The 19,073-nt window shown below is 34.4% G+C and overlaps 1 protein-coding gene across 1 annotated transcript in view; it reads right to left on the bottom strand.

The window, feature by feature from the left end:
• PTPRZ1 (protein tyrosine phosphatase receptor type Z1) overlaps positions 1-19,073 on the bottom strand; it is a 111,594-nt gene that overhangs the window by 29,739 nt on the left and 62,782 nt on the right. The window contains exons 12-13 of the mRNA XM_069461654.1: positions 12,448-16,039; positions 7,358-7,502 (exon numbers count right to left, since the gene is read on the bottom strand). Coding sequence (XP_069317755.1) covers positions 7,358-7,502; positions 12,448-16,039 — 3,737 coding nt within the window. The remainder of the gene's footprint in view (positions 1-7,357; positions 7,503-12,447; positions 16,040-19,073) is intronic.

Below are 19,073 nucleotides of genomic sequence, written 5' to 3'. Positions count from 1 at the left end.
CAACTATGACCTACAATGTCACCTGAATCTATTTTCATTCAGATAATAAGAGTAACATCTGGTAAGAGTACATTACAAACTACTGAGAAAAGAATCAACTGCTGCTATAAAGTAATGCAAACCATCCTTCATTTTAAAAATTTAGATAATTAAAACTGCTAAGACTCTTTGATGTGGGTGGTTTAATTTATTTGAACTATTATTCATGAGTGGTTAAGTTGAAACAGAAGTATCTGTTTGAGTGAAAATGCCAATCTCACTTTCCATTTAAAACCCTCCAGCTACAAGTCATTCATCCTAATGAGCTTTAACATTACATTTGTTCGTACACAGTGATAAACCTAAATCTCGATATTTTTCAGTAAATCAGTTCCCTAGATGAAATTATTGAATGGCTTCTTACTTCAATTAGAATAATATCCAATTATTTTAGCAAGGGCTATAAGACCTTTGGTGACCTGGCCCCCATCTACTTCAGTAGCTTCATCACCTACAAACTCTCTTCTTCACCCACTGGGCTCCAGCCCACACTGATCCTCTCTTTCTCCCTCAAAGAAGCCCTGTCAGTAGCACCGCAGGACCTTGGCTCTGGCCATCATTCCCTCTGCCTGTCTGCCTCCTCCTCCTCATTTCTGCATTAGCCCAAATGCCACCTTCTTTGAGAGTCCTTCCCTCACCTTGATAGCTAAAAGCATCAGCCCATCCCACTAAGCCGCTATTCTTTGCCCTTTTGTGACACTTATTATCTGAAATACTACTATCTATGTTTTTGTTTATTTGCTGTACATGTTTACAGTTGCTCTCTTCTTATCAGAGGATAAGCCCAACAAGGCAAAGCACTTCATCTTAATCATTGCACTGTTAGTCCTCAGTGCTAAGGAGAGTGTTTGTCGTGTTGTAGGTACCCCCAAACATTTGTTCAATGAATAAACTGCTATAAGTAGGAGTAGTGTAAAATTATATATGGTTTATTTATAACCTTAATGTAATATGCAAAAAAAAAAAAAAAACCCAACAAGAACAACAACCCTAAAGAAGTGATGTACACAAAAAAAATTAGCCGTCTGCTGTGATAGTAGAAGCCTTGATAACCAAGCCCGAGAGAACTATGTTGACAAAACTCAAGAAAATCTTCAAGAAAGAACAGATGGTACAGGAAGAAGGTGAGTGGATACAGAATCAAGTGTCAAAGGGACCCTGAGCTAGATTCACATCCTGCAAAGTGGCAGACTGATACGGAATGAGAGAGATGAGCGTCACAGGTCCCATGATAAAGAAACTCTCCTACATAAGGTCCACACGAGCAGAACTGAAACCAGACTGAAGCAGAAACTATAGGGAAAGTGTGGATTATCTGTGCAACCCTGGATGTCGCATGCTCTGACACACTGATATGTAAACATTGCACTTGGTATGTGCTTTTAAGATCACAGAATTAAAATCCTTTTGATTTCTCTAAAATATGGTTATGCAAGCTGGTAACAGGTTTTTAAAAAGTATTTCAATGAATTTTAAAGTTGTAAAATGCCTTAAAGGAGCTAGTGCAGTATCACAGCTGATACAAGAATCTGACATAAACTTAAGAAGGTCGGTTTGAATACCTTCAGTGAGAAGGAGCTCACTCCTTATCAGTTATCTTTAGTTGCTAGATATTTTTTTCTTGTACTAACTCAAAACTCTAAGTACCTCCAAATGGTATCCAAAGAGTAGGTATTCCTGCTCTTACTATTGATATTTTTCTCTCTCTCTCTCCTTCTAGCCATTGGTTCTAGTTCTGTATTTTATATGCTTGACTTTTCTCCTTGAAGTTTATAGTCCAATAATACAAACATGTTGTAGATCAGTGAACCTGCCTTGTTCTCTCCTACTTGGTATTTCACCTCCCTGCTTTAAACATGCTTCTCTTTCTGACCAAAATCCCTCACTCACCACTATGCCAGGCAAAAATATATACTCCTTCAAGACAGCTCCGAGATACCTCCTCTGTGAAACAGTCTCTCATTTCCTAAGCAGCGGTTAGCACTCCACTGTCTGTGTTTTCACTGCACCCCAAACAAACTTCCATCCACACTCACCCATATGAAGACTGTTTGAAAAATATACCTAGGCAATCCAGTGATAATCTTCATTTCCTGGACATGATCTTACATTATTTTAAGTATTTTTCTTAATTGGTGGTTAGGGTAATTATTTTGTAATATACTTGTTTTGTGCCTATATCCTTATTACATTTTTTTAAAAAGTGGAGCCCTTTCTCTTGATTTTATGTAAAGCCAACTCTTAATATAGTGCCAGGAGTACAACAGGTGCTCAATGTTTGTTGAATGAGTAGAAGAATTTCTAATAGGAAGTAAATCTCACCAACCATATGTTGTTCAGTTGCATCCTAGATTCTCTTGCCTACCTGAGCCTCGAATGGGATAACTTGAAATCGCAAGACATTTTGGAGGCAGAGATGGGATATACAGGTAAAGAAAGAAGGATGGATGGATGGATAGATGAATAGGGGATGCACCAATAATTCTGACTGCAAGGGAAGAAGGCAGCATCCCACAGAATATAAAAGGGTAAATTAAAACATATTAGCATTGAGGTTGAACATGTTGCTAATGTTCATTGCAGTATCTGGGTAAATATCAGCTCTACTCTTTTCAGCTTTGTAATCAAATCTTTGTTGATTTTAGAAAATAAGTAGTCCAATAATGTCATTTGGCATTAATTTACAAAAAGAACCTCATAAATAATACCAAAAAGCTTGTAAGTGGGAAAACTTAAAATAATATAGGCTACATTACAGATAGAGGTCATTTGTATATTGCTTAGGTATATTTTAGAATACAGTCTTACATAGGACGTGACCTTCTACTTAAAAGGCTTCCAATTCTGGGTTGGTAGCTATCTTCAATGACCCACAAATTTGAATTTAAGATCAAGAGAGAATTCATATTGCTTTTCTTCCCATTCCCCCCAGTCAAAACAATTGTGTCTGTATAAAGTCCTTTTCTATACTGCTTTTGAAGGTGTGCCATTTTGCTAAAGATAACTTTGGTATTTTTTAGGTTCTAACTCTTAAAAAAGCTCTCAAAAATTTTCTCTTTTTTTCCTTTAAAAAGAACTATTTGAAAATCTTCCCTGTTGAATTCATTTTGCATCTTAGAAACCTATGGTTTGGCTCATGTAAATTATACCTTAAAACATCTGGAAAGTAATTTCAAGGCATATTATTTAATGTATGACAAGATTCAGTATCTATATTCCATCTGTTCAGTATAAGCAGTGAATGTCTTCACGTCTATGTGCTAAGTGTTGATAACTATGTCTCCTGCTAATTATCACTCAACCATGATGGAAAAGTGATGACTGTTTTAAACTTGTAGACATAGGTCCTATCAATCAATGGTAATCTGATTATTTAATTTACACCTTTTCATCACAGTAAGTATTTAGAATTAAAAGCTAGAAGTGTGTATTATTCCATTCCTTAGTATGCTTATACAAAAATTAAACAATATTTAGCATGCTGAATTCATTCATAGAACCCCTAAAGAGGGTCTTACTGAAATCTTAAAGATGATGTAGTGAACCCACACCAATGATAAACAGAGGAAACTAATTCCTAGGTGGGCAAGTGACATGTCCGAGGCCAGAGAGCAAGTGCCAGGCACGACTTGGTAAGGGAGCCAAATTTCATCACCTCTAATTTGTTCTGTCTTTCTGCTAAAACATGCTTCCTCTCAAGGTTTATACAAAAAGTATGGGAACACCTTGAGTTAAATAAATCAGACAAAAGAGAGGATTTATTATATTCCTTTTAAAATAATTATTTTTTCCCTAAAAAATTACATTAGAAATATTTTTAAATATTTTCTTCTAAGAATTTTATAATTTTAGTTCTTCAACTTGGGTCCATGGTCCCTTTTGAGTACATTTTTGCAAAAGTGTGCAAAAAGGTTCAATTTGATTTTTTTTTGTATATGGATATCCAATTGTTCTAGTGCCATTTGTTGAAAGGACTATTCTTTATCTATTGAAAGGTCTTGGGATGCTCGTCTAAAATGCATTGACCATAAACGTAAGAGCTTATTTCTGGTCCCTCAGTTCCATTCCATTGATCTATATGTCTATTCTTATGCCAATACCAGACTGTCTTGATTACTGTAGTTTTGTAATAAGTTTCAAAATTAGGAAGCATGAGTCCTTCAACTTTGTTAAATTCTTAGAAGAAAATCTAGAAGTTAGTTTTTGTGGTCTGGGTTAGGCAATGCCTTCTTAGTTATGATACCAAAGACACAAGCAACAAGAGGAAAATAGATGAGTTAGACTTCATCAAAATGAAAAACTTTTGTACTTTAAAAAAAGATACCATCAAGAAAGTTAGAAAATAACTCACAGAATGGAAGAAAATAATTGCAAATTAGATACCTGATAAAGGACTTGTATCTAAAATATATAAAAAACATTTTCAACTCAATACTGAAAAGACAAATAACCCAATTAAAAATAAGCAGCAAAGAATTTAAATACCCATTTCTCTAAAAAAACGATATACAAATGTCCAGTAAGCACATGAAAAAAATACTCAACATCAATAGTCATTAGGGAAATATTAAAATGCATTAAAAACCATTGAATTGTAGACTTTAAATAGGTGAATTTTATGATATATTAATTTTATTCAAATTAAGCTGTTTTTAAAAAATGTTTAAATATAAACTTAGAAAAACTCATATGGGCTATGTAACTATTAGTACTGTTATTGATATGTCACTAGATTTTTAAACTTTTCCACAGGCTGTAGTTTTCACAAAGGTCTAAAATGTTTCCATATTTGCTAGTGAAATCATGTCATTTACAAATGCACCTACATTGAAATTTGAATAATTCACACAAACCTTGAAAAATGCACTAAAGTTGTGCACTTATCTTGTGATTCAGCACATAATATCCTTAAGTGTATAATGATCTAATAAGTTACATTTTATTGTGAATTAACTTCAAACACAGGAATGTGAGTAGGACAGATATTTAACACTATTTAACATTTTGAAATGGGCAAGTAAAGAGCATACATTTTATCAGAACATTTAATAGACATAAAATATTTGGCAGATATAAAATGTATACATAAAACCATCAAAGTACTTGTATTTTACACTGCTATACTTTGTATTCAAGGCACATAGAGTTTATGAGGAAAGCAGAAACATTTTATCGAAGGTCAAATTAATATGTTTGTAACTGGTAGTTTTATCTTTTTCCCATATAACACAGATAAAATGACCCATTACTAATAGAAGCTTAAAAACCACTTTAGATTTTAATTTTCCATGAAATATCAAATTATATTAAATAAGACACTGATTTTTAAATTTATAAAAAATATATTTGTATATACTTGCTCTACAAGTAATAGAGATTAAGAGAGTCACTTTAATTATTTCAATCTTATAATTATAAACCATCTGGCATCTTTATTGGAACTTTATACTAGCATTATTTACTACAAAGTAGAATTTGGTTATATTTTCCATTTTGTTTAAAATTTGTTAGACATTGCTTCCCACTAATTAAAAAAATTAGTTTGTCAGAGAACATCAGATTAGATAGAAACCAGTAATCTGAACAAACATGATATCAATGTGGCAAAAAGTTTGGTCAACAAGTTCAGTGGGGAGGGGAGAGAAAAGCAATATGAATTCTTGTTTAATAAACATTTATGGATCATGTACGATGCTCAAAGCATCTGCTGAGCATGGAATCCTCTGTAAAAAGAATCATTGGTAATTATAGGAATCACTGGGGTGCAGACTGAAGAAAGCAGGTTTGTTTGCCTCTTGTTATGGAGAAAATAGACTCCTAACTCATGTAGGGTAACAAAGCATGATCTGTTCTACACAGTCCATAGTCTATTCTGTTCCGTAAAGGAAGTGAGATATGAAATACTGAAATGAAAACATTCTAACGTAGCCAACCAATGTCCAACTACATGCAACTACATGCTTCGTGCCTCACCGTCTCTGACACATCTAGCTCATTTCTACTTCCCAGTGTTTCCATCTGCTGTGTCCTTGCCTGGAATGCCCTTTTCCTTTAACTCTTCTGAATCCTATGCAGCTTGAGCCCTACATTTTATTTTACATTTAACCTGCACATTCTGGCCTGTCAAGCTCCCTTGTTCTCTGACCCCTCTTAATGCTAGATTTCACCTGCTATTCATACCCTTCTGTGTAATATTTTATATACTTTTTATGAAAAATTATTTCTTCCCAGTAAGCATAGATTTCTTGAAAGCAATGACTTTCATTCATTCATTCGTTATTGATATTTCCCAATAGTAGTTAACACAGTACTAGGTACATGGGAAACAGTCAATAAATAGAGTAAATATTTTGGAATAAACTGAGAGAATATATTTTGGGAGAACACATAAAGAGTGGTGATATAAACGTATAGAATGATGCTGCTAAACAAAAAGGAATTTTACAGATCTTCTGAACAAAATTCTCTTTTAAAACAAAAGTCTAAAATACCACACTATGTCCTTTCTTAGTTTACAGATATGATTCCTTATATGATTGTAAAGTCCTTGTTCTCCAACAAACATAGTTATGCTGACTTACATTATGTCCCTAGTAAATTTACTAGTTTTCTGTGTGTTCTGTGTTCTACATGATGGGAAGCTTATGATAGGTGTAATTATTCTTGTCCTTTAAAGCTTTTAATGGATTATTGATGAGAGTGAAGCTATATTTCATCCTCAAAGCAAATTATAAGTAATTTAAAAAGCCCATGCTTCTTAATATAGTCATTAACTTTATTCCCTAATTACATCTATATTTTAATTGCTTGATTTTTACTTTTATGCATAAGTTATCATTTTTAATCAGTATGCACAGTTGATATGCATCTTCTACAAACTCTTCTGTTATTAAAAAACCAATGTTTTTACTATATCAAGTTATATTTTCCTAAATAATAATGTTTAGAATTATAACAGCTGGTGAAAAGCTTAGATATATGTTAAATGTTATGATAATGTTTGAATGTTAATTTAATTAATATAAAAATGCAACTGTCAAAATACTGTATTAAATAGTACCTGAAGTAAAAATTCTTCCATTTTACCTTTAATTGATTTAAGCATGAAGAACAATCAACTGTTATAATATTATTACGTCTTTGGGTTCACAAATTCACCTTGAATTCATAGTTACTCGAATAAATTAATGGAAGCTCTTAAGTAAAAGGAACTTTGACTATGCGCTGAGGAGCTTTCCGATGAAATATGGGCAAAATCTGAGCTTTATGAATTAAATTTTCCAAAAAAAAAAAAAAAACAAAAAAACACTCAACTTACCTCCAGTAAATGAGAATACCCACAAGAACCACTAGACAGATAAAAGTCAGGGCTGACACGATCACAAGGGGTATAACTGCCTTCTTCTCGGATTCCAACCCCTCAGCTAGACCAATACGAGACTCATGGCTACTATTACTGGCCTCTGTAGTCGGAGAAAATTGAGAGAGTTGATATTTAAACTGAAGGAAAAGTCACAACACTTTCAACTGATTATTGCAACCTTCATTGCTGTCACTTACCTTTAAAACGTTGACTCTATGATGCCAATAATGTCTACGATTATAAGCCAATTTAAGTAAAAAAAAAGTTTAGAAATTAAGGCGGGCTATTAGAGTTGAAAAACAACAATATCCCAACAGAGACTGGGACCCAGGTAGGGGTGCCTTGGCAAGAAGTGAGCTTAACACTGGTTTGAAAAACTTGCTATAAGGAAAACAGAAGTATTAAAATAAGAAAACCACCCAGTTTTTAATTAAAATGATCAGGAAAAGTAATGCTACTTACTGAATCACCCCATGCATTATCTTAATTTTCTAAAATTAATTTTAATGGAATTATTTTTAACTCTGTATTAGGTAAATAGAAACAATTAATAATTTCATAAAGAAAATAATCTTAAGATAACCCTTCTTACGTTGGGCTAATCTTTCAATCCAGCAAACTATTTTAATTTTAAATGTAGATTGGTTTTAAATGCTATTTTGAATGCTCTTCTTACCCATTAGTTTTTTCTTTTAAAAAATAAAAATACTATTGCATGTAATTGAAGGGATACATAAATTTAAGAAATTCTTTTCAAATATGCAAATGTAAATAATGAAAAAGTCCAAATTTGGTCTTTGGGTTAATTTTAACACATTGATTGCCACACTAGGAAAAAATTTTTTCCTTGGGACCACAGGGTTTGATGATGAAAATAGAATAAAAACTTTGAAAACAAAATGATCCTTTCTAATTTAATGAAAAATTTATTATTTTTTATTGTTTTCTGTGCACGAGTTATATGCAACTTGAAAAATAGTTACTTAGGTCCCAATAGGTCCCAAGGTAAAGAGACATGTGAGTTACATATGCTTCACAAGGCCCCGGGCTCAAAACTAGTTAAATACAACTCACCTGGCAGTTAATGTGTTAAAAGATGGCAAATGACTCTTTTTGTGACCAGTCAGGTACATTATTGTACCATCACTTTGAAAATCATTGCAAGTGGAGATATTCTTCCAAGTTATTAAAAAACTTCCAGAGTTGTCTTAGTTGCTAGCAAAAATCTTTCCTTTGCTTAAAGGAGTGTTCATTGGGAACCAAGATGATTGAGCATGAGAACTGTTTCTAACTGATGATATGCTGACTGACGGTGTACAAAGCAAGGGCCCTTATTCTGTCTACCTGTAAAAATTCTGAAATTAAAGTTCCTTATAAAAGTGTACATGCTTCCTACACACTTAGCACTTTTGATGCTTTTATACCAATCTTCTTACTATTAGTGACATGAGGCAGAGGAAATTAATTTAATGTTGAATATTTAAGAAATTTGAGAGAACTGAAGATTTAAAATAATAGCTTTCTTTGGTAACCAAGGATGGTGGCAGAAAGGGCCAAGAAGTTAATCCATGAATACAGGAAATGTATCATAGGAATATAAAGGGCACACACATTTCCCAAAATGTTCTTATAATTATAGATGGATTTGCTAGAAAAAAAGTAAAAATCAAAGATGTGATTAAAAATCATAAAACGGTAAGAAAAGTGAAAATATTTTAAGTCAACTGACCCCTGAGCTGTACTTAATGTTCCTGCAAGAAAAGGCCAAGCTTCAACTGGCCATTACGTATTGTATGGAGACACATCTAGACACATAAATAATCTGATGGTGAATGTACTGAAAATTTCATTATGAAATTTAGAAAAACATCTTATTTTATACATAGTTGTCTTCACATTTTTCCTATTGGAACTATTTTCACCTAAATGGAAAGTAAGTTTGTGGGTAATAAATGAAACAATTCACTTAGTGAAGTCCTGGTACCCAATACAGTACCTTTGGTGGTTAATATTATTATTTGTATCAGTGATTCTTGAAGTGTGGCCCTCAGAACAGAGGCATCAACATCACTCACAACTTACTCAAAATGCAAATTTGAGGCTCCACCCAAACCACACCAAGGCATCTGAATCAGAAACTCTATGGTTAAGGCTTAGCAATCTGTGTTTTCACAAGTCCTCCATACGATTTTGATCCACGTTAAAGTTAGCGATACAACGATGTACATTAATATATGTACAAAGTAAGCCTCTATAATGACACAGGTCTTTAATAGCCATAAATATTCATAGCAATATGAATATGGGTATAGAGATAAATACATATCATTTATATAGATGTATATGCATACATATATGAGATGTGTCTGATCATATATGTGATATATATGTAAGACATATAATGCATATTATGTAATATATATCATATATACATCATATTTATATACATGCACTATATACACACATGCACACACACATATAGCCTTCTATGTAGATATTTCTCATAAGTTTTCTGGGATATCTGATCTTAAATCCTTTAGCTGAGGAGTTATAATGAAAAGTCTATGGTGATATATATTATGAAACTTAGCTCTTTTATATACAATGGGATACCACATGAAAGTACAATCAGCTGATTGCTCTGTATACTGTAAGGAGGAAAAACTAGTTGTATTGATCTTATTTTCATTTTTTGAGACTGAATTATCTGTTTTGGTATGGCTCAGTAGTGTACATGAGTTACCTGAATGATAAAAACCTACTAATGCAATTACAAAATAAAGAACTAATATTAATATTTAAAAATATGTTTTAAGAATAAAAAAGTATAACTTGGTATTACAATTTAAGCATTACATATATTTTACTGTCCTCAGTTATGAAAGCATAGTCTCTAAGAGACAGACACCAATAACACATTCCAGGGTTAGTTTTGTATTCACTCCTTATGTGGCCTGATCAAGTAATCTAGTATTTACTCATAAATTGTAAATACCAGTATTTGCCTTATCTATATTATTTTGAGGAATATGTCCTGTAAATTGTTCTACATTCTGGAACTACACCAAAAATTTTTAAGTTTCCGAATGAGTCTGTATACATTTGATAAGGGGGCATATTCAATTATTGAATAAGACAGATAATATATGATATATATATATATGTGTGTGTAGTTTTAAAAATAGGCAAGAATTTTCCCCTAATCTTACTTGATTTTATTTACTTCATTAATTGTTACTTGCTGAGGTTGGATGTTACATTCATGTTGTTTTCTCTTCATTAGTGAGGGAATATACACTTAATAATTAAATAAATCTAATTAGTGCATTGAAGAGAATCTTGGTAAGTTTTAGTCAATAATTCTAGGTTTAGCATTTTATTATAAATATATTCTTTCTATAATAGTATAGTCTAGCAAGAACATATCAATGTCACCACCTAGTAATATAGAAAAATGGATAGATTCCTGATATTTTCCTTTAACATAAATCTAATAAAAATTTGAAAAAACAAGTTCTATAATTGAGGGCAGATAACAATTCATATATATGACAACACTAATGAATATAATAACCTACAGATTCGTTATTCATTCTCAGATGTCAGTGTTTAAATGCTTAAACTGAAATACAATGCTAAATAGGTATCAAGTAAGGATACAGAAAAACTTCTCTGTCAAAATGTATAAACTTTTAATTGCTGCTACACTGAAGGAAAAATACACAACTAATTCAAGAAACGAAATAACAAAGAGGAAAAATATCCTAATGAGACTGATGTCTACGTTCTGGGTTATAAGTATTCACTATTATACAATGACTGCCTTTCGTTACATTAGCCTAACTTTTGACTTACTTTTAAGATTTAAATATTTTCCTGGTTAAATTAAAAAATACCTTAAAATTTACTAAAAGCAAATTATAAAATTGTTTTGATAAATTCAATGAAATTATCTAATATTTCATATGCTTAATAGAATTGAACTTCCCTTTCACTTCATTGGCATTTAAAGTAGACATCTGCATTATATACGCTGCAAGTAATCTGCTCTAGGAAACATCTGGCCAATAAGCTAATTTGCATAAAATACATTAACAAATGAAATGTATTTCTACAGAAAATTGTTACTTGATGAGGTTCTACTGTTTTACATCTTGTCATACAATACCTATATATACTATGCATATTAATGCTCTATAACTTACGTGTATAACAGCAAGCACAAAGTAAGATGTATTTTGTTGGATCACAGTGCCCTCTTTAGGCAACATTAAAATAATCAAAGAAATCATTTTAAAAAATTAAAATCTTTTCTTAACCTCACCATTAGCTCTCAAAATTTAGTAATGAAATTTTTTTTTTTAAAGCTTCCAAAGCTGATGTGGGTGTGCAAATTATCTAATTCCTTTCTACGGAATGTGTCAGAGAGAGGCACTTATATCATATTATCGTATTTTATAATTCATTTTATAATTCAATAGAAATAGTTTACAACTTATTTTAGAACACAAATAAGTATGAAAATTAAAATCATCTAGTAATTGCACACTCTGATCTTATTTAAAAAGCAGTGTGCTAAAAATGTATTATGCACACACAATTGCTCCCATACAAAATAGGTATGCTGTAGAATATGAAATATTGATGATAAATAAAATTTGTTTTATCTATTTTAGAGAGAATTAAATTAAGGACAAAAACATGTTGAATAATCATGTGAAATTATGAATAAAAGCATACTTTAAAAGCTGTAAACTGATTCATTGAACCGTTTGATTTAAAATAAAAAGATGATAAATGCCTGAGGTGATGGATACCCCAATTATCCTGATTTGATTAATTCACATTGTATGCCTGTATCAAAACATCACATGTACCCTATTAAGATATACAACTATTATGCACCCATAATAGTGAAAAACTTCAAAAAAATTAAAAAAAAATGTGCCATTTTACAAATTTCTATCTTTCCATAATTTTTCTATTTTACTTTTAGAGCAAGAAAACCACCACACCTTGATTTATCTTTTTGATCCATAACTAACCTGCCTCTGAAACGTTGAACACTTCTGAGTGCCTGCTAGTAACAGATGGTGTCGGGGACCTTGAGGATCCAGGAGTTATTTCTGAGTCACCTGCTTCCAGGACCCCATTAGCATCTCTTTCATTAGTGTCTGGAAAACCGAAATCTGTGGAAGTCTCATTATCATTAAGGCTATCTGAGGTACCTTGCCCTGATCCACTTTCTTCATCACTCGTCAGAACTGCCCACGCTTTAGATTCAGGGGTGAAAGGAAGCACAGCACTACCAGTCTGAATGTCATTTTCCTCTTTTCCATCATTGTGCTTTTGGGGTAGCCCATTTGTTGGTGGTGATTTATCAGGACTTCTGTCCGTATCAGTTTGACTGTCTGAGGTTACACCTGTGTCTCTATTTTCTTCTTCAACATTCTCAGAGAGTGAATGTGAGATTGGGTTATTCTGATCCACAAGGTTGTTTTCCTGGGTGTCTGAATCATTTGTTACCTTTTCCTGTGATTCTCTATAGGATAAGCATGACATACACTTATTTATGGACAAGCCATCACTATTTCTGTCATCATAATCATCATCATCATCATCATCATCAATATCACCATCTTCACCACCACCCATTAAATCGGCATCAGGTCTGGCACTATGAGTCAGCTTAGAAGTTGCTTTGGAAGGAAACAGCAACTTGGTTGTGGTTACATCACTGTCGGGAGAAACAGCTGTAACGGAAACATACCCATTTCCTAAAGGAACAGAATGATCAGTAGCTACAAATGTATCAGAAACAACCGTTGGAATACCAGCAAATCCCCCATCAGTAATAGAACTTTTGGTGGAGGTGAAAATTTCATCAGAATATATAAACTTATTTATTAGTGTATTCAGTGGTTCATCAATTGATAAAACAGGAGTAGCAAATGCATGCCTTCCTTTTGGGGGATAGGCCTGGTTAATCTCCAAATTGGCAGTTTGGTACAACTCATCATTACTGTACAAAGAAGGTACCACTTGCTGGGAACTTTTGCTTTTAAACAAAACTGGTTCAAAATATTTCTCACTTGTGTAAGAAATGGTTAAACCTTGAAGTGAAGCAGAGTGCATATCAGAAGTAGGTGATACATCAAAAACTGGTACAGATGTGGAGTGCAGCATATTTTCACTTGAAGCAGAATCTGATACCATGAGATGCAATATTGTAGGACTAATTTTATCAACCTTGGGGGTTTCAACCAATATTGGATCACTAGGCACAGCTGGAAGAACAGTTTTAAGCAAGGTATCGACAACAGAAGCCTGAAAGGAAGGTTGCAGCAATACTTCAGTATTAAAGGAAGCTGAGGTCTCATAAAATAAGAGCTGAGTTGAAGGAGGTAACATTTCACTAGAAGCAGGGTCAGAGGATGCTGGCTCTGAGTTTGCACTAAGCACAGGTCTAAGCGAAGTGTCACCAAATGCTTGAGATACAGTATGTGTAGGTTGAACTGGAAAGTTATTTTCTGGAACTTGACTAATCTCATGATCAAAAACTTTAGTGTCAGGATAAGCAAGAGACCCTGGAAGCATGCCCTTTGTGCTAGAAATGGATACAGAGGTTTCTTGTAAAGACGCATTCAACTTATTTACATTATCATACACGTTGGGCATGACTGTGCTTTCAGAATGGTAAACCATCTCATTGAAAGAAGAAATTTGTAGTTCAGTCTCATTTCCATTAATTATTTCACTTTGAGAAAGCAGCTTATTATCATCACCAAACACAGATGTTGTATATGTAAATTCAGCCACAGAAACAGGTGATGAAATGTTAAGGGCTGTCAGCCCATCTGTGTCAGGTAAAAGGAATTCACTATCAGAGGAGGAGGCTCCAGACCACTCCCCATCACCGGAGAGGGCATGAGTAGGCTGCAGTAATGATGCAGTTGGGGTTATTAACGAAGACTTAGGCATCACTATGTGGCTAGGGCTGCTAAATAAGGAACCCTGATAAGATACCTCAACAGAATCATGCACAGGTATTGCAGAACTGTAAGAAACAGTGAAGATGTGCTGGGAGCCCTCATTATTAGATAAGGCATTAGCAGGTTCAGGCCCTGAAGAACGTGCATGCATCATGGCATCACTGCTGGGTGGTTCAACTTGAGAAAACATAAATGTTTTATAAAGGACACCAGATTCACTACCAAATTCCAATGTCTCTGAGGCAGCATGAGTAGCGGTCTGATGCGACACCACATCAGAATACTGAGCAAGGCTGGGCTCTAACAGCAAATCACCCCCAGCCACCGGCAGAGAAGCATGCAAGGACCCCTTATCGCTCTCAGTAGCTGAAGTAACTTGTGGAAGGATTTGAGAAACTGTATGCAGATGGCGAAACAATTCACTACCGAAGGAAGCAGAGGAAAATGGAAGCAAAGGTGCATCATCATAGGAAGACAGGATGGATTCGACTGACACATCAACACTGGGAAATACAGGCGTAGCATGCAAGGCCGAATCACTACTCGAAGCAGCAGGGGTAGTGTTGAGGGTCTGATTGTCAAGCAACAAAGGGGTGACTAGAGGAAAGACTTCACTACTGTAGGAAGGTTGAAGAGGTGTCTCACCATTGTATACCGGTTGGGTTGTCTGCGAGTGTAGCACGTTGACAGTGGGGACCAAATCGTGTTGTCCAGAGGATGGAGTAAAAGCATGAGGTGTTACCTCGGTCGGGAAGGAGGCAAAAGTAGAATAATGTGGCATTTCCATATCTGTAGCTGAGGGACCCTGTGACACCACTGGGCCTAGAGAAAAGGATTCAGTTGTCTTCTCAGATTCATCAATATGTATCTCAGTGTAATTAGTCTGGAGAAAGCTCTCTCTACCTGATCCAACATCCGGCTGCATTGTCATATCTGTAGTGACAGGAAACCACACATTTCCATCAACAGAAGGATCCTTTAATGATTCTTCTGAACCTGATGAAGGCGAATCTTCTGAAGTATTTCTTGTAGAGTCTGGTATAAGAGCGTCGTATGTGATTGCCTCTGGGTTTTCTGAAGAAAATATATACCCTTGGGATATGTTCTCAGAGATGAACGGCATAGCAGAAGTTGCCGGACTGGAGCCTGAAGAATCATCAGCTCCAGTATCAAGCTTGAAACTGGTCAGTAAACTTTCTTCCTCACCGATATCAGTAGACACTTCTTGATATTCTGTTATAGAAACTGCATTCAAAGATCCTGCAGTCCCAGACAAGTTCATCTGTGGAGATTTAAGAACAGTTTTAGAGCCGTCATTTAAAGAGGCTGAAGTACCTTCAACAGTGTGAGATGGCAGTTCTGTCATAGTCTGAGAAGTCAAGAAAATAGATTTCTCTGTGGCTAATTCACTGACTGGTTGGGAAGTGGAATTTACAGAGGTGTTGGGAACACCACCCTTTCTGGAGAATTCACTTCCTCTTGTTGGAGATCGGTTAGTCTTGGCCTCATTGTATTTAGTTCTTACGCGACTGTAGTGTGTTGTGGTAGAAATCTGGGGTTCCTTTTTCCGTATTTGGTTTGTGGCACTGTCTCTACCTGGGTTCACAATAGTGTCTTCTTCCATGTGTCTCCCCTCTTCTTCCTCCTTTGAAAAGCAAACAAGATTTAATGGAACATAAGAAAGTAAAACAAAATCTTAATATCTTACACGATTTTATAATGCTAATTGCTGCTTGTGGGATCGTGGAACATTTTTATCTTCATAAAACAACATTCTATAGACCCCATGCCTCTATCCTCTGGCCAGAGTAACTAAAGTTAATGAAAACACATCTCTTATTTATGGCTGCCTTTATTTTAATGCTATGGGAGGAAGTGATTAAATTAATAGATGCCACAGCTTTAAAAGGAAGCCACATTGTAGTTGCACTTATTATTGAAAGGGTTATTTAACATAGTATTTATTTTCTTGTTTTTATGCTTCTTTGTTCAGTTCATCAGGCATCAAGCTAAATAACAAGTAGCTTATTGTAATAAGAAAGGATAAATTATTTCAAAGACCAAAGTAGTTGGACATTCATAATATTTAGTTGTATATATTCAGAATAAGTCATAATTTCAAAGCCATCATAAGGGGAAGATTTGGAACTGAAAGAGGTGTTGGTTTCGTTTTACTTTTGTTTTTAATACTTTCCACTTAAGATTCAGGTAAATATTTTAAAGGCAACTTGTCAAAAAGTTATTCTACCATGAATTATTTAATTTTGTGTTTGCCATAAAACCACCATTCAGGCCAAGTCATTTATGTACATTTAGTATCATGGCCCAGGAGTCTTCTGGCCAGAAGTCAACCAAAACCTATGCATGTGTGCTTTCTCTCTCTCTCTCTTTCTCTCTGTAAAACTAGGCATATTATAATATGTCTAATCATATGTTTAGAAAACTAAGTTGCCAAAGGTATCAAGATCTTTTTTCTTTTTTTCAGCCCATGTGGGACATGATTTTGTCAGTATCCAACAATTTGTTAGAACTGTCATCTATATAGATCTTTTAATGTCATGTCCCTTAAAAGAAAAGAGTGACTAAGTACAGTCAGGGAGAACCTGACCCACGTCAGCAGAAAGAATCTGAACCTTAAACCACGTGTGCTCACGAGCACGTGTCTCGTGAAAGCTGCACAGTATGAACACAGGATCCAAATTTAACGACTGCCCCATTACTTGGAGCTTAATTATTTGGTTGGTTGTACAGCATTTTCTGTGGCTTATATGACACCTCTAATAAGTGAGTTTGCTTTATCTGAATTGTACTGAATGTTAAAAACGGCCACCCTCTCAGATTCCCTAGACAAATTTCCTTACTGGTAGTCAGCAGTTCCTCATGAAAGTGTACATTCCGTTTGATAGCTTGTTCACAAAGACAGCCTGAGAGATTTTACCAAATAATTTCCTGAACAAAATATTCCCCTCATCTACAAACTTAAAAACCTCATAAAAATTAAATAAGAATAATCTGTCTTGATTGCTTTTGGTGAAAATTTGATTATAAAACATGTGTTTTATAATCTGATCCAGAGTTTTGCTGAGGATCAAGGTTAAGCTTAGCAGTATGGAGTTTCTAAACTCTTCCTCATTTTTGCAAATCAGAATATTTACCTAGTTGTCTGGTATCACTCCACACTCTTACTCTCTGCCAAAACTGTATTCAAAATCTACACGTTGCAATCTTTTCCTCTCATTCTCAGGAGATGCCCTTCTTGTTTACTTTACAGAGAAAACAGAAACCAACACAAAAACGTACTTCTACCTAATATTAAAAACACACATCAACCAAATCACCCCTGCCCCCCCACCCTGTTGTAACTTGTTTCCCTTCCTTTTGAAGGCTAATTCCTACACCTGTGTTTTAAATCTATTCCCTACCATGTTCTTGGGAATTGAACACAAGTGAGTAGTTCCCTCTATTTTGTGTTTTCAATTTGTTTTCTCCAATTCTCAAACAGATCATTCCTATCAGCTTAAATTAACTCAGGTGTCTCCTACTTAAAAGAGACTTAATGGAAAACCTCTATTTCAGCTTCTAGTTATCATTCTACCTCTCTTCTCCCCATTCACAGCTAAAGTTCCCAAAAGATATGTTATCTATTTTTTCTGTATGATCTATAGACTCCCACAATATTACTTTTATTTCTCTGTGCTTATATTCCCACATAAATATATTAATACTTTATCATAGCTTACCAAAAGTAATGCATTTCCTTAACATTTTCATTATAACATAATGCTACTCACCACTTACTCTATTAGACATTTCGAAGACAAAACTAGATACCCACACATACATATCTCTTCTATTGCTTTCTATTGCAGCGGATTTTAATCTTTATGAGTTTCAGATAACTCTCAGAACCTGATGAAAGTAATAGACCATTCATTAATCCTACCCCACCATGTCTTGTTGATCTCCATGAGGTCATACTGCCTTATGTCAACATTTCAAGGCAAATATATCATTCATGCCCTATGATAACTTTATTCATATTTGACCACAAATACCTTAATAAATACTTTCCTATAATTTCTTGGGAGTTCCTGTGAATCTCTCTTCTGCTGTAGTTTTGATCTAGGTCACACCTGTTATCCTTCCCAACTTCCATTTCCAAAGTTTTCATGTAAAGCCTTGCTTATACTGAAAATTCTTTGTCTTGCAAAGTCATACATTTCTATTTTGAAAGGATCTAAGGAATATTTCTCAAACTATTCATTTCCATATTCAAGGCTTAAAAATCATTATCGATGTACTCTTTATATTTGCCAGTCTCTTTCATTCATTTCTGCATGAAGCAATAGAAAGGATCTGGGAAAGCAAAGGGCCTTTGGTATCGATTCTAGGGTGTCATGCAGCAATAGGGGATGGGTTAAGCAGTGTTTTCATCCCATCTCAGCATCATGCTCCAGGAAGATACATTACAACATGGATCTGTTCTGATTTGACCCTTTATTACAACAATTAATTTCAATAGCATGAAATACTACGAATTTGTCAAGTCAAGTTTACCAACCACTGCTCCTGTACCCTTCATTTTAAATCCCCCTCTATGTGGTGGCTGCTGGCTCCTTCCCTCGGCAGTGCCAATGTATTCTCCTTGGTGTTTCAAAGCCTGCGTGAGCCACTGCTTT

Source organism: Eulemur rufifrons, chromosome 29 (assembly GCF_041146395.1).
Source record: "Eulemur rufifrons isolate Redbay chromosome 29, OSU_ERuf_1, whole genome shotgun sequence".
Classification (NCBI taxonomy): Eukaryota; Metazoa; Chordata; class Mammalia; order Primates; family Lemuridae; genus Eulemur; species Eulemur rufifrons.
This window is presented reverse-complemented; position numbering and strand designations above follow the sequence as displayed.